The sequence below is a fragment of the Sitophilus oryzae genome, unplaced genomic scaffold (assembly GCF_002938485.1).
Source record: "Sitophilus oryzae breed Bouriz unplaced genomic scaffold, Soryzae_2.0 scaffold_535_pilon_pilon, whole genome shotgun sequence".
Classification (NCBI taxonomy): Eukaryota; Metazoa; Arthropoda; class Insecta; order Coleoptera; family Curculionidae; genus Sitophilus; species Sitophilus oryzae.
The window spans coordinates 981,884-998,083 of record NW_022147124.1 but is presented as its reverse complement, the minus strand read 5'-3'; the positions used below and the strand labels follow the sequence as shown (position 1 = coordinate 998,083).

Below are 16,200 nucleotides of genomic sequence, written 5' to 3'. Positions count from 1 at the left end.
CGCTGTATCTCATGTGTTTGGTTGTTCTTTCCGATTTGTATTTCAAAGCCCGAGATATTTGTATATATGGGTTTCTTTTATGTCGGCGTCACCTATTCTGATGTTCTGTGTCAGCACTAAGTTTGTCATTATTTGCGTTTTACTCGTATTTATCCGGAGACCGACTTTTAATGAGGCCTGCACTAATTCTTCGAGCATCTGCTTTGAATCTCCGATGTTATCTGAGACAAGGACGATGTCATCTGCGAATCTGAGATGTGTCAACCTTTCACGATCGATATTTATGCCCCTATTCTCCCAAGAAATTTCATTGCGTATTCAAGGACAGCTGTAAAAAGTTTAGGCGAAATAGTATCCCCTTGTCGAACTCCTCTGCCTACCCCAATTTTATCTGTTGTTTCGTGAAGTTTTACAGTTGTGGTGGCATTACTATATATGTATTCTATAAGCCTTGTAATCTACTCTTCCCTGCTCCAATGCTGCTATAATTGATGTTAATTCTACTGTGTCAAATGCTTTCTGGAAATCAACGAACACCAATGCTAGGGGCCTGTTGTATTCCACAGATTTTTCTATCAGGACTTTAATTACTTGAAGATGATCGTTTGTTCCATAACCTTTCCTAAAGCCTACCTGTTCTCTTGGTTGATAGAAATCTAGTTTACGTTCGAGACGTTTGGCAATGATTTTGGTAAACAGCTTATACAAGTGACAAAGAAGGCTTATCGGTCTAATTTTCAAGCTCGGTGATATCGCCCTTTTTATGGAGAAGTATCGTTATGGCGTTGTTCCATTGAGACGGGATTATTCCTTTTTCAAGGCATAGATTAAATAAAAAAAATATGGCCGACTTATTTAATCTATAGGGGGTATATTCACTCGTTATTAATTTTGATTGGCCTATGTAGTCCTGATATAAAGAATGTCTTCTTTCTGACACCAGAGAAAGGATATGTATCTCAAACACTCCAATATATCCTTTCTTACAGCCGACAAAACTTGCAATAAATGGGCGTGACACAACTTCGGCAATGGTTATCCAGGGGATATTCAAATTTCTGAAAGTTTTACAGAAAAATAATGACTTGAAATCCATCATTTATGATTTTTAAAGATCCTCAAGCACGCTGGGACGATATTGCTGAAGTTTCAAACTTATTTTTAATGGATCTAGATGGTAAACAAATACATAGAAATCAGACTGCAGAGGACGATTTAAGGTACAGATAATACATATCTTCTTTCTATAAATATAATATCGCTTCACATGCACGATAACACTCACTAAGTGTTTTCTTTTAAGTGCACGACTGGATTTCCAACAAAACCACATATAATGAAAAAAAAAATCAAAATGTGTGCGAGCGGAAAAACACATGAAAAGGTCTCGTTCTAGTGCTTTGAATAAGAAGACTAAGGAAGGAGCATATCAAAAATCTTAGATCCACCGCGATGGGGCTCAAATATGGCCGACTTAAATTCTGGTTTATCAGTGCCGTTCTAATTTTATTTAAAAAATGTAAAACTATGATGTAGGGTAGATGTGGGGTAGACTCAATATTTTTTATTTTATTTTATGTTGTGAATAAATGTTGGTAGTTATTAAAATTGTTATAAAAATATAAAATTCTAATAAAAATAGTTAAGTTATAATAATTATTTATAACTATAAACATCCGATAGGCTACTGAAGCAGGTAAGTCAAATTGACGTATATAAATTCTTTGACATCTCATCTTTGACAAGTAGTAAATAAAAGCAAAAATGCAAGAAAAAATATATAATTCGTTAATTTAAGTGAATTTCATAAATGATCCGTTTACCACACGTATATATATTATATAGTCGCTTACTAGCGAAAAGTTGTTCCATTATTTCACACATTTTTGCCGAGATCTACCGCACGCTACACAACCAACTATTATAGAGTCTTTTTCGATAAATCGCGATAGTGTCACTGTTAATTTAAGTTCTGCTACAATTTCCATCTAGATTTACTACCTTTATACAACTATCAGTAGTAGAATAAATAATAAATAACATAAAATAAGCTCCGTAAAGACTGACAAATCCTCAAAATTTCAAATCAAATTCAAATGTGTCAAATGAATCGTCAAACAGAACTGTCAAGGATCCCCACCCTAGAGAGTTATGGTCCTTTTTCCGCCCACCATGCATGAATACATGGATAGCATTATGCTCCTTCCTTAGTCTTCTTATTCAAAGTTCTAGTGCTAAGAGGACTCTAAAGAACAAAACTATAAATTTAAGTGCTTTATGAATGCGATATTATCACAGAATTATTTTTAATTTTTGTTTTGTTGCAACCAAAATTTTTCATAAAGGAATTTATACATCCGGCCTTTTCAGTGAAAAAAAAACTATTTTGAAGCGATAGCTCAAAATACGATAATTTTAAACCAGCCCTAGAGCTTAGTTGGATTTTCTGAGAAAAAAATATAGAGAACTGAATTTTTAGGAAATTTTGGCTGCTTTAATTTTGTACAGAGGTATTAATTCTGAAAAAAAAAGTTTGGGAGTTTCAAGCAAAAAAACCGCAAAAGCGGTTTCGAAAAATATTAAGGAAATATTAAGTTAGAACTACCTCAAAAAAATACAATTTGGCTAGACTATAAAGAGAACTTAGTTTTAAGAAATCACAATCAATTGCCATTTCTGAGTATCGTAAGCGCTATTGCACCGTTCCAACGTAATGCCCTTAATATCGTTATGGCGCGTATCTAAACATAAAGGTAATTTCGAATGCCTCAAGAGCCCGTCCGGGTTTATGAGCTGCCACATTTGCCATTCCGACCCGTCACACAATCTCATGACAGGCTGAGATCCTTTCATATAGTTCACCAACGTGAGGCAGAGGTCTTGATGCTTCAGTAGGCCCTCGTTGGTTAAAGTCCAGTCTTGGTTGCCTAGAATAGAAAAAATTAGTAAAAAAATAATGTAAAAAATATTCACCTATAGAGAAATTAATAAAAGTGGGCCTGCGCATCATCAAAACGTCGATATTATTACTAAATTAAATTTGTAATAAAAAAATTTACTCTAAAAAAGTCTCTTAGGTATTTGGCCACTTGCACTGTGAGAAAATCTACAAAATAAAATAGTTATTTTAAGATCGACAAAAAAAAGTTTTTTTAATTTCACTCAAAATGAGTTATTTGGGTCATAAATGACCTAAATACAAAATATTTTCATGGTGTCTGTCTGTCTGTCCGTCTGTAACACGATAACTCAAAAACCGCTAAACCGATTTTAACCAAATTTGGCACAAAAATACTGTGGCACACACGAATCTGGATACTAGTTTTTGGTGGGGGTAGAGGGTTGGTAAGGGGGTATGGGAGGGGGTTAAACATTTTAAAAATCGTAACTCCAAAATTACAGTAGCTAGCAAAACGCGGTTTTCAATTTAATATTGGGAATAATATTTGCAACAAAATTTGTAATAACATCAAAATCGGCCAAAGTCGCAGTTTTTGAGATAAAATAAATTGGAAAAATTCCTTTACTTTTAAACTAAAAGAACTGCCTACCAACTTTTTATTAACATATTTTAGTATGGGCCCCATATAATACACAATATCCGCAGGATATTCATAGAATATCGAAATATCCCACTACAAGATCATCCTATAAAAAACATCTATAGGATATCCTCTAGACATCCTGAAATCCTGTAGATGTCTTAGAATAGAATAACCTATAGATATATCTGTCTTATATCTTATGTACATCCAGCTGAGATATCCAATTATGCTCAAGATAATAAAATATCCTAACAATATCGTCTAGATATTTAGGAAAAAATAAATAATTTACTACTTTTTATGTTACATAAAATGCAATAAACCATACAAATACATATATATTATGTCAAGACAACAAGATCCTGTTGATATCTTCTGGATAATCTGGATATTCATGAGCTTGGCCACTCCCAGTAATACACAGAATTTAAAACGCCGGCGCAAATTATTTCCCACAATCCATCTTGACAGTTGTTTGTTGTTTGTATTTGCATTTTGCATTGTGTATTTAGCATTTTGATTTAATGAAATTCGAGGTGAATGGCGAATTCTGTTGTTTGTCGATGTTAAATGGGCTTTAAAATGACTAAAACGAACAAAACTGGTTGAGTTTGACTTAGTTTTTTTATACTCATACTTCTAGCCTTGTTATAGCAGCTGAAATTCTATTCTAACCTCAACTAATGTCGAAAAACGACTCAGGGTCTCGCAATGAAAAAATTGTAACAAAATTATACGTGAAAATTTGTCAAAAGCGCTTATTCTTTATCCCTGAACCCATTTTCGTGTTTGATCTATTCGAACAGAAATCCGATTTTTGTGTTTGAATGGTGAGTTTTTGGAATTTGTATTTGTGGTGTTAGAAATTATACCTGTGTCCCCTGTGTGCTAACTTTGATGTAAACTGTTGCTGCTAGATTCCATAAAGGGTAGGCCTCAGAGGTGGCTTTTGGAAATGAAGATCGCTGTTATATTTTGTATGTAAAATTATATGAGGAATAGCATCGATCGTAATTTCCAAGCTAACTGGACGCCTTTTTTTCAATCATACGGTATAACTTGAAAGCTCTTTGACGCAAAATTCAATGTCATAATATGTAGGTATTTTGCAGTGGTTAATAAATATATCCAATGAATAATTTCAAAATGTGGCTGAATAAAACTTGAATAAAAGAATTGCGAACGTTTTTACTACAAACTAAGAATGCAGTAAGTATTGTCAAACAACAGTCCTATTATAATCGAGTACAGAGGTACCTATAGACATTATTTTTAAATAAATATTAGTTTGAAACTTATTAGAGCGCAGTTTTTTCGTTTCCTTATAATTTTGTATCCTGGTAAACAAGGATTATATTAAGTAAACGAACTGGACAATAAAAAAGGTTTTGTGTTTTGTACACCAACCAAAACAAATAATAATTGTTGGCATGAGTTCATCATCATCATCAACCAGCCACTAAAGTCCACAGCTGGACGTAGGCCTCCTTCGTTTGCTTCCATAACTCCCTATCTTAAGCTATTTGTATCCAATTACTGTGGATACGCCTTGAGTCGTCATGCCATCTGGTTGGAGGATGGCCTCTGCTCCTGAATGCATCGTGTCTTGGTCTCCATTCTATCATTTTCTTCGTCCATGCCCAATTCCATTTCAATGTGGTTATTTTCTCTATGGCATCTGTGATTTTTGTTCTGCCTCTTACTTCGATATTGGGTAGTTTGTCTCTCAGAGATAGCCCCAACATTGATCTTTCCATTGCTCTTTGCGTTGTTCTGATTTTGCTTATAGTTTTCTTGGTTAATGTGAGCGTTTCCGCACCATACACGTTAGAATAGGTAGTACGCATTGATTGAATATTTTTCTCTTCAAACATGTCGTCAAATTTTTTATAAACTTTAGTATTTGGCATATTATACAGGGGTTGTTTTTTACCTTAATTTTAAAACACCCTAAAAAAGCAAGTATAGAAAAAAACTGACTACGCCATTGGATTGTGCTTAAAAAAGTGCCTTAAGAACGTTTTTACAGAATTTTATTATTCCGCGAAATACAAAAGTTATGGGCAATTTTCCAAATGGTAAAACATTCAAAAATACCCCGTATCTCAGTTGGCAGTGAAAATGTCAACAGGCGGTTTACACCATTAGACGTGTCTCAGAAATCGAGCCCATGACATCTATGTCGGTTTGCTCTATCCAGTCAGGAAATATGTTTTCTCTGTTAAAACAGCCCAATTTCGACCACCCTGTACACACGAAATTAATGCACAGGATGTTTTAAATTTAGGATAAAAAAACCCACGATTAACCCTGTATAATATGCCAAATACTAAAGTTTATAAAAAACTCAGTTTACGAATTAAAGTTGATATAATTATATACAATTTGCTAAAAAATTCATGAAAATAGGGCTAAAAATAACAAAAATATAACACTTTAAAAGTATTTGTAGATGTATTGCATCGAAAACTGAAGTGAAGGATCTGTGACAAAATTACAAATTTTATTTAAGACTTGTCAAAAGTCAGGGAAAAAAATTAGCCGTGGTAACATAGCGACGTGCATTTGTCAAATATTTTTATGATGTGCACGCCAACTTTAACCGAGTTTCCTATAGCTATTTTCCGATGTACATTTTTATTACCCTGCGAAATTGTTTTATTACCTGCTGTGTGATGACACTGGTAGATACCAACAGTGCCATCTAGTACATGGCCTAGAGTGTCCAGGCAGTAGGAACCCTGACGAATTTCTCCTGGACGAGGAATGGTGGAAGGAACTGTAAGCTCTGGATACACGTTATCCAGGTACCATCTGAAAGGCTTACATTGGAGCCTCCTCCTAATTTCCAATCTGTCGCTAATACTGAAACAATACATATTTACGTTATGAGTCCGGTAAATCACAACATTTACAGTATGAGTGAGATGTTTATTTCCTAGAATTTCGGAGTGAGTAATGACGTCACCAATCTCTTTCATCTGGTTGGCAAGTGATTGAGAGAGTTCGACAATTTCTGACGTGACGTTGAACGATGGCTGAACATTCTATAGCAGGGGATGTCAATGAAATTCTTGTAAATTTATTGTATGTGATATTAACGATGTAAATAAATTGTTAGAGAGTTACAAATATTACGAAATATTTGTCCATTTTCATTTTATTTTATTACTCACAATCTCTATTGTATTGGTTGTTACCAAACACATCTAAATAAAGGGAGACAAAACAAGTTCCGCAAAAATCGATGATGACAGATTTACGCGGTACCTATGTGATAGAATACGGTTCCAGTTCCAAATGCTATTATTGTTATTAATGTTTTTTGGGTACCTATAGAAACGTTAAACTAAATGTCTGTATAGGTATATAACTTTAATTAATATACATAGATTGTGCCAGGATTATACCTTTGAAATTATTTTTAGTTTTCTAATTAAATTATATTAGGGAAATTACAATGACAACTAGCGGCATCGCTGTGGATTCATCTTTACTACGAAATTGTCGAAATCTGTAGGAATTACGCTGACAGTTGACGTTTTCATTTGTTTTCATTCAAATTGTATTTGACAGCGCGCAGTTGTGAGTTTTCTGCGGTAGTTGAAAGTTTCTGTAGTTTTTGAACAACTGTCTAATAAGTATTAGTGTTTATTGCAAAGAAAACTATTTAAAGTAGTTTTTAACTATCTACGATGGTTCGCCAGTGCATAGTTTGTAAAAAGGTGGACTATTCTAACCCGGAATTGATATTTCGACGGTACTTAAGTGTCATTACGTTTTTTTGCCTTTAGCCATGCTTACACTGCTTACAGTAGTGTATTTAGATACTTTTAGTTATAAGTAGATTATTACAAAAATACCTCTCCTCAGGCAAAACTAGTTATAATGGAAAATTGGTCTGAGACAGTCCCAATCAATTTTTAATAAAATTCATCAATTTTTGATAAAAAAAACATCACGCCACGATAGAGCCAAATGACAGAAAGATAGACGAAACTCAACCGTGTTGTCATATTTATGTACCCATCTCTTTTTAACTCTCATAAAAGTGTCAAACCATGTATGATTCTAAAAAATTGAGTTTTATGAATGGAGTGTTCTGTCTACCCATTTAGATGTCTTTGGATGTTACCAATAAGAGGTAAAGGAAGTTATGACATCTTAATTCCCGTTAATAATGTCCCAAACCCTAAAGGGAGTTATAACTCTATGATTAGCGTAACCACGACGATATAAACTTATATTAATTCAGGAAGAAATTAAAGGAATTTACTTATTCTAAAACAGAAGATAAAATGGTGTCGATAAGTACTGAAAATTCGAGTCCAAAAAAGTTATGAAAAAATCTAACGGGAAATGGAAATATAAATCTTCGGATATGAAAAGTTCAGTTAGTCTTCAAAAATTTTTGTTAAACTTACTCTCCAAATGGTACATTCCTAGCTAATGGCACAGCCGAATAATAAAAGTTCTTGTATTCGTCCATCCATACTTCTGCAGCTCTTCTAGTGTTTTTTGCGAATACTGATCCACTCCCGCCAGGAAAAGTGTACGGATGCTTCTTCCTGAAAACATGCCCTACCTAAAAATAAGAAAACAGTTAATACAATAATTTAATAAATTTAGTGATTATTACCCTGCTGCATGGTATTATTTCTAGACTGCCACCGCACTGCCAAACCCTGAAAGATATTTCGAAGTTTTCTGCTCCCCAAATGTCCATCTGCATATCGTATTTGCCCAGTTTGTCGAAATAAGCTTTGTTGATCACGAACAAGCCACCAGCTATCATTGGAGTCTTAATTTCCTAAAAGGAACAGTTTTATTTAATACGCCTATATCTGAACACTCAAGAGAGAAGTGCGAAAGCGAAGAACTGATATACCGATATTATGAAATATGTTTAGCAAAATTTACACTTTTTCTGTAAATTTACAGTTTTTCTAAAAAAAATTACCGGTCGGATGTTTCTATGGTCCGGGATTTTCGGTATTTATTTTCCCAGCCAGCAAACACCGATAGAATTATTCGGTATGTTATTCCAAGCATATTTCATATATAGGGTTGTTCACCACATACGACACGGAGTATTGTAGCTAAACGATTAAATTTTTGCAAATTTAAGTTTTGGGTTTGTTGAAGGACTATTAGAGCTAAAATTTAAAAATATTTTTACAAGATTCAGAGTGTCCCAAATAAGTAAAAATTATTATAGTTGTATTTTTTTAAATGGAATATCCTGTATATTATTCTATTTTTACATTCTACGATTGAAATAAAGGTAAATTTCATTAAGGTTGATCACACTTCAACCTTACATTTTTTTAAATATTTTCAATTTTATGAAATTGCAGTAAAAATTTTAATGCTTCATTCTCCAAGGGTATCAAAGTTTTTAATACTAAATATATACTGAGGTTTATTTATTGATCATATATTGTTTTGCAATAATAACAATATTACTCCAAAAATTTATATTAAATAATTACTAGTTTTAAATGGCAATAACTTGTTTAATTTAAATGGGACACCCTGTATATTTTACGAGAATAAGATGCACAATTTAATTGTCTATCAAACTATATTATACTATTTTTTACCTATCTCTTCAAGTTTTCGTAGAAAATGCATTTTCTTATAATTTAGACCTCATTTAGCAATATATCCATGGAATATTGACATTTCAGATTATTTTTAAAGATGTAACAAATTTTTAAAGAGTTCAAATACTAATATTGTGGATATAGTTCGTTTATTTCTTTAAAAAATATAAAAACTGTTTAAAATTAATAATTAAATATTTGTTAAAGGGAAAAGTAACACCTTATAAATTTTATTTCATTTTTTGGCAAATGCTTATTTATAACAGCAGAGACGTTCATTTTCATAACGTATTATTGTATTGATTTCTGAGTCAAATCCACATTTATTTGGAATAATTTATTAATTAAAACAATTAAGTATGTAATTAACTAATTTTTGGGTGGAAATAATGGTGGTATATTAATAAATTAGTAATAATTGGTATGCTCTTTTACAAAGATTTAAATAGTTTTCTTTTTGTAAACAAATGGGCTTGCAATATTATTATTTTTACCATCTGTACATTTTGTGCATATGTCGCTTTAAAAAAAATCTGAAATGTCAATATTCCATGGGTATAGTGATAAATATGGTCTAAATTATAAGAAAATGCATTTTCTACGAAAACTTGAAGAGATAGGTAAAAGATGGTATAATACAATTTGATAGACAATTAAATTGTACATCTGATTAACGTAAAATATGCAGGGTGTTCTATTTAAATTAAACAAGTTATTGCCGTTTAAAGCTAGTAATTCTGTAATATAAATTTTTGGACATTCTCTATAAGGTAGTATAATTTTTATTATTGCCACACAATAACTGATCAATAAATAATATTCAGTAAATACTTAGTATTAAAATCTTTAATACCCTTGGAGAAATGAAGCCATACATCTTTTACTACAATTTCACCAAACTGAAAATATTTTAAAAACGGTTTAAGTGTGATAAACCTTTATGAAATTTACCTTTATTTCAATCGTAGAATCTAAAAATAGAATAATATACAGGGTGTTCCATTTAAAAAAATACAACTATAATAATTTTTACTTATTTGCGACACTCTGTATCTTGTAAAATTATTTTTAAATTGTACCTCTAATAGTTCTTCAAAGAACCCAAAACTTACAATTTGTAAAAATCTAATCGTTTAACTACAATACTCCATGTCGTATGTGGTGAACCACCCTGTATATGTAGGGGGAATTTTCCGATGTGTTAAGGCGGAAAATGCCCTTATTTTTCCAGCGATAAAAATATTTCTATTAGCGAGAGATGTTAATAATGTGCAGTTAAGAAAAAAATAGTTTAGCTGATATGTGAGAATGGGTAATAGTCTAACAGGTGAAAAATTGGATAAAAATTATTGAAACCATTATTGCCCTTAAAAAAATTCTATTATTCGCCCCTCTAAATTCGCATATATCAGGTTTTGGGGGGACGCGGACGGGCCGACTTCAATAAGTCAGGGCTCGTACGGAGAAGGGCGGCGGGGAGTTCCGATGGGTTGAGGCAGAAAATGCATTAGAAAATATACTGCACTTTTTTTAGTGAGATGTGTTGGTGCAGTTAAGAACAAAAAAATAGTCTGACTAATATGTGAGAGGGTCTGCCAGTTGAAAAATTGGATAAAAATTATTGAAACCATGGGCCTTGGTTTCGCAGTTCTAAAAATTGGTTGAAATATTCGTTTTGATACAATTACAGCTGCAAATATAGTCTGTTATAGTTATACATTTTATGACTTACTTTGGTTGGATCGCGTCGTCTGGCTTCCCTCTGAGCAAAACTTAAGAACTCCCATTTAAACACCATGGTCCAGTCGAATCCGCCTCGTAAATCGGCGGATGCACCGATATATTGAAAATTGTCCATACTAATAACGTCGATAACAGGCGATACCACCCTAGTTGGATCCTAGCAAAAATTACCAACTTAAACAACATTGATCAAGGACAAAAACAAATAAGAAACATATTTTAATAGCGATTCAATTGGTTTGGTTTGTATATTTTTGGAGGAATGTATAATAGGGTGGATCGAAAAATCGAAGTTTTGAAAATCGTTTCGGAATACTGCGCAAAAATTGCCAATTGGTATTAGAAAACTAATATCTTTTTAAAGTTTTTCAATTTTTTTTTTCATCTTTTGCCCTCTCCCGGGCTTCAAAAAAAGTAAAAAATATAATAGCCTAAATTTCAGGTAATAAGTTACTTTTGTAGTTAAAAATAATATATCTTATTGAAATATGACATTTTAACCCCCCTACTCAGTGTACCCTATGTACCAAGTTCAAACAATTTTTTTATAAATACCCAAATATTTACACACTTTAACAAAGAGTTAAAAATGTGTCGAGCAGAGCACTGCACTTAGAGCAGTTTTTCGCTTGTTTAACAATATTTTATGTAGGTATTCAGTATTGTTAAACAACCCAGAACTCACCACGGGGTGGTAATTGCTCGGCGAGTTCCATCCCACCCTCCCTCATCCATTTATTTTTGCTCACTTATTGATTGTACACTGAGAGAAAAAACGTTGTAAAATCAAAAATAATGCTAATGAATCAAATAAAATCAAACATGTTTTGGCCTCATTAATGGTCATAATTGAATTAATAAGATATCTATTGATTTTATGCATATACTCGTATATAAAACATACATGATCATTGTCATTGTTAGTGGTATATCAGATTTAGAATAAAAATGCTGCCTATTTGATTTAAAGAAATATACATTTGTTTATTAGTGTTTTCCTTTGTTTTTCAAATACATTCCTTTTATTTCAAGCTTTTCTCTTTATATTTTCAAATGCAATGCTTAATGATTTATTAATATGTCACTTTGTTTAAAACTTGAGTTGATTTTAATCGAATAGGATCAGTACTAACAATTTAAATGAAATAAATATCAAATTTATTAGGAAAATAACTTTATTTCGGAATTAATCTTTTGGTGATAAGTAGGTAAATACAATTGTATTGAATGTCTTCCAAAATAAAAAAAAATAATAGATATAAGGGTATCCTGGTGAATTTTGTCTAGTGACGAATGGTTTTTGTAATGTCCTGGAATTGATCTGTCTTTATTAGATTCCTTCAAAGGTCACAGAGATTCTAAAAAAGAAAGCAACGTTTACTTAAATATATGATATAATATTCTCCATCTTAAAACTGGAATTAACCTGAAACAGAAATGTTTCTATACAGGGTATACAGGATTTGCAGGTTTTCTGAATCGTATAATTGCAAAAAATAGTATTTTTTAGGTTCCTAACGCCTCTATAGATGAGAAAATCGCGCTATGTTGAATTTAAAAAGTGGGGTTCTTAAATTTCTTGAAAAAAAAATTCTTCATTCTTTCGCGAAAAAATATTGTCGTTGGGTAATACATTAAATTTTCCACCCTGTACAAATTTCTGTTCTGTACAGGATGAGTCAACGATAGAGTAAAGTCCATTATCTCAATAATTGTTTGGAAGTTTACAAATAAATGTTAAATACAAAAGTTATAGGGAAGGTTAAGATACACGTTTTAAATTATTGTAGAATATATTTGTATTGTATATTTTTTTGTATTGTATATTATTTGTATTGTTATATTGTAGAATATACTGGGTGCTTCATAAAGTAAAAAAAAATAAGGAAGGTTGGAAAAAATATATTTTTTATTTATTTATTAATATCTCTGATATTATCGAAATATATTTACTCATATATAATATATTATGTAAAGTGGTCCAAAAGGAAGCCAAAAATCCAATAATATACAAGGTGTTCCATTTAAAAAAAAACATACCGATCCACTTACACATTTTTGAGCCACCCTATAGAAGTTGAAATATTTTCCTGAAATACATCCTCGTATATACTTTAGGTCTGAACTAATCAAAATTGTGAAGTTTATTATTCTAGGAGCTACAGATGCCCGACGCACTACTGCCGGACCCTGTATATTATAAAAAAATATTATTAGATAAAAAAGTTATAGAATTTTACGTAGAATTTAAAAAATAAAATAAAAAATACGGTGTTGCATTTAACATGTTATATCCGCAACACTTTTTTGAAGCACTCTGTATATTCTACAATAATTTTAAAATGTGTATCTTAACCCTCCCTATAACTTTTATATTTAACATTTTTTATAAATCTCAAAACAAAGGAGATAATGACCTTACTCTATCGTTGACTCACCCTGTACATTCTGTAATGTAATAATCAATATATTTTTTTACCTTTTATACTGGTACGAGCTGTAGTAAGTTCCACCTTTTTAACAATTTTGCTAGCTTGACTTCGTATTCCTCTACATCTGAATTTTCATCATCTAGTGAAATATTACTTTGCAAATTTGAATTGTTGAATTCGTCCAGCGTTAAATTCAAAATCGCAATGCATCATTTCGGCCGGCGTCGTTTCCATCACTCTTCAAGAAAACCTTTGGCCGCCATAATGCTACTGAAATAATATTAACGTTTGATCATTCTAAACAACTACTTAAACAACACATTACCTGTAAACGATACAGTTCTCCTTTTTGTCACTAACAACTGTCATATACAATAAATATCATTGTAGGTACTATTCAAAATCATGGAACCCGACAAAAATCATACAACAACGTGTGGCCTAATCGGACTTATCCCGTCAATACCGCCAAACACCATCTTTCGATGTCCACCTCAAATGCATGACTTTCTATTGGAAAATATTAATCACGTGGCAAAAGCCTAACAGAAATGTTAGCAATTCTTATAGAAATAAAATACTCTCGTGTTTAAAATAAATTTATTATAAGGATGTCTTATCCCTGCGTTTTGGAATTCCATACAACGAGTTAATTATTTTAACGTGATTTATTGTGCATTTTAAAATGTATTTTTTTTCTGAGTGTAGTCTTTTTTGACTCAAATTGTGGCATAAGTTTGCGCGAATCTATTTTTGTCTTTATATATAAAACTGTCTCTCTTTTGTATGCCTGCAACTGATAAAGATGCGTCGGTTACAAGTTTTATGCATCTCTCTATTGATTGAGTGTGATAGGGAAAGGCAGCGATGGCGATGATTGTTTCAGAAGAACTAAAAATCATATTTTTTAAATCATCTACTTCCAAAGTTTGGAATAATGGGGGACAAGTTATTTCATTTTTTTGCCAATCAATTAGATCAACACAGTCATCTGCGTCAAAATTAATTTGTGGGATTTGTGGCAGACCAATCTTTGTAAAGGGCGTTCTAATTTTAATTCTAATTGAGAAATTGCACCATTTTTTTTCCTGTATTCACCACGGTTCCATCACATCCTACTGCTACTAGTTCTTCTAGGTTATATTCATTACTTTCGAAAAAGGTCACAATACTCTGACAAAATATAGAACCCGGCTCCTTAAATAAAGAAATATGTTCTTCAAGTACAGTTCTTCTGTGGGACTTGCCTTCAATATTTTCAATAACATAGGTTTTATCTTTCCTTCCGTCAAAATAAATGGCCTTCAAAGTTTCCGAGGAGTTTTGCTGAAAATTGTTTCTTGTGTGCTCTCTTGCTCTTCTCAGCTTACAACGATCTGTAATGTTTTTTTTATCGTCTTTGGTGACAATTCCAAGGTCGTGTAGCACTGCCGTTGCCACGTTGCCACTGCTTCTGCAGATCTATCTGATAGTCCATAGCGGTCACAAACTTTAGCCAGGGTAGGAAGTTTGACAAAAAATTTTGTACGCTGGATTTTTCTTTTGATACTGTCATAGGAAGTGGAAGGCTTTCTTGATAAATTGATGTTGCTTTCATGTTGGATGGATTATTGTAGTTCTTTCCGTTGCATATATTTTTCTCTTCTGCTGGCCTTGTTTATCAGCTTTGAGGTTTCCATTATATCAATTTTCCTAATAACCATTTTTCTAAGCCCCCTCTGATCTATCAAAAAATCCTGTTCATTTTTAGGTACCTTTTTTTTCTTTTCGCAAGAACATTGGTCAAAAAATTCGCATTTGCATGCGCTGTTATCAAACAGGCAAGTATTCTAGGTTTGAAATTCTTTTTTTTTTCAATTTTTAACAGCCGGTAGAGGGCAGACGACGTGATTTAATCAAAAATATTTAAATAAACTTTTTTATCAACATTACTAAAGGTAACTTTTGGTAGATATTCCAAATCGATCTTTCATTTTTTAAGGGCTGGTAGAGGGCAGAAGATGTGATTTTATTAAAAAGTTGCAGTAACACTTTTTTATCAACATTACCAAAGGCAACTTTTCGTAGGTATTCCAAGTCGATGTTTAAAAAATTTTAAAATTTTGAGATTTACGATCCACCCTAATGTATAAGCCTTGTATAACTAAACAGTTCAGAATATAAATTCTTGCAAATATTCCATACACCTATTTTAAAGCATGGCGCTAGATATTGACTATACAATGTGGTCCAGAAAGTTTAAAAATATATAACATTTATTTTATGTTTTATTTTTTAATGGGACACCCGGTATAAAATTATCCCGACTTTTTATTTGTATTTCGCATATCTGTAAATACATATATGTATTAATTAAACAAAATGTTCAAGACTGGAGTTTTTACTAATGGAATCCCTAGAACAACAAAAAGTACAGAAAGGATTAAATTGCAACAGAGATGCAATTTTAGGGGCTCAATATGAAAGTTGTGTAAAAATTATGAACTCTCCTGATATATTACAAAAAGAAAGCAACATAAAATTAAAAAATGAACGGTTTTAATAGACGTATGGTATAACTTCTGCAGTCGTCAGAAACAAAAAGACAAAAATATATATTTATGTCTAAAAACTATTCAGAGAACACTTTATATTTTAGCATTATTTTAGCATTTTTTCTGTGTTGTTTTTTTATGAGCGTCTCAAAGATGGCTCACCCCTATAACTTTTTTATTTTTTCAGATAAAAAAACGAGATTTGGTATGTTAGTATATGACATAAATTAGGATTGACTGACGTATTCAATTATTTTCGGCCACTTCTTGTTTCACCGGAAATGACTACAACTTTATTCGATAGAAAATGACACTGAATAGAATGGCATATATGGCAACT

The 16,200-nt window shown here is 32.0% G+C and overlaps 1 protein-coding gene across 1 annotated transcript in view; it reads right to left on the bottom strand.

Annotated features, from left to right (window-relative positions):
- Positions 1-2,160: 2,160 nt before the first annotated feature.
- The window catches only part of LOC115886920 (polypeptide N-acetylgalactosaminyltransferase 2), a 94,873-nt gene continuing 80,833 nt past the window's right edge, over positions 2,161-16,200 (bottom strand). Inside the window, exons 7-11 of the mRNA XM_030906247.1 lie at positions 10,884-11,051; positions 8,185-8,355; positions 7,970-8,130; positions 6,211-6,410; positions 2,161-2,927 (exon numbers count right to left, since the gene is read on the bottom strand). Of these exons, the coding sequence (XP_030762107.1) occupies positions 2,650-2,927; positions 6,211-6,410; positions 7,970-8,130; positions 8,185-8,355; positions 10,884-11,051 (978 nt within the window). The 3' untranslated portion in view covers positions 2,161-2,649. The remainder of the gene's footprint in view (positions 2,928-6,210; positions 6,411-7,969; positions 8,131-8,184; positions 8,356-10,883; positions 11,052-16,200) is intronic.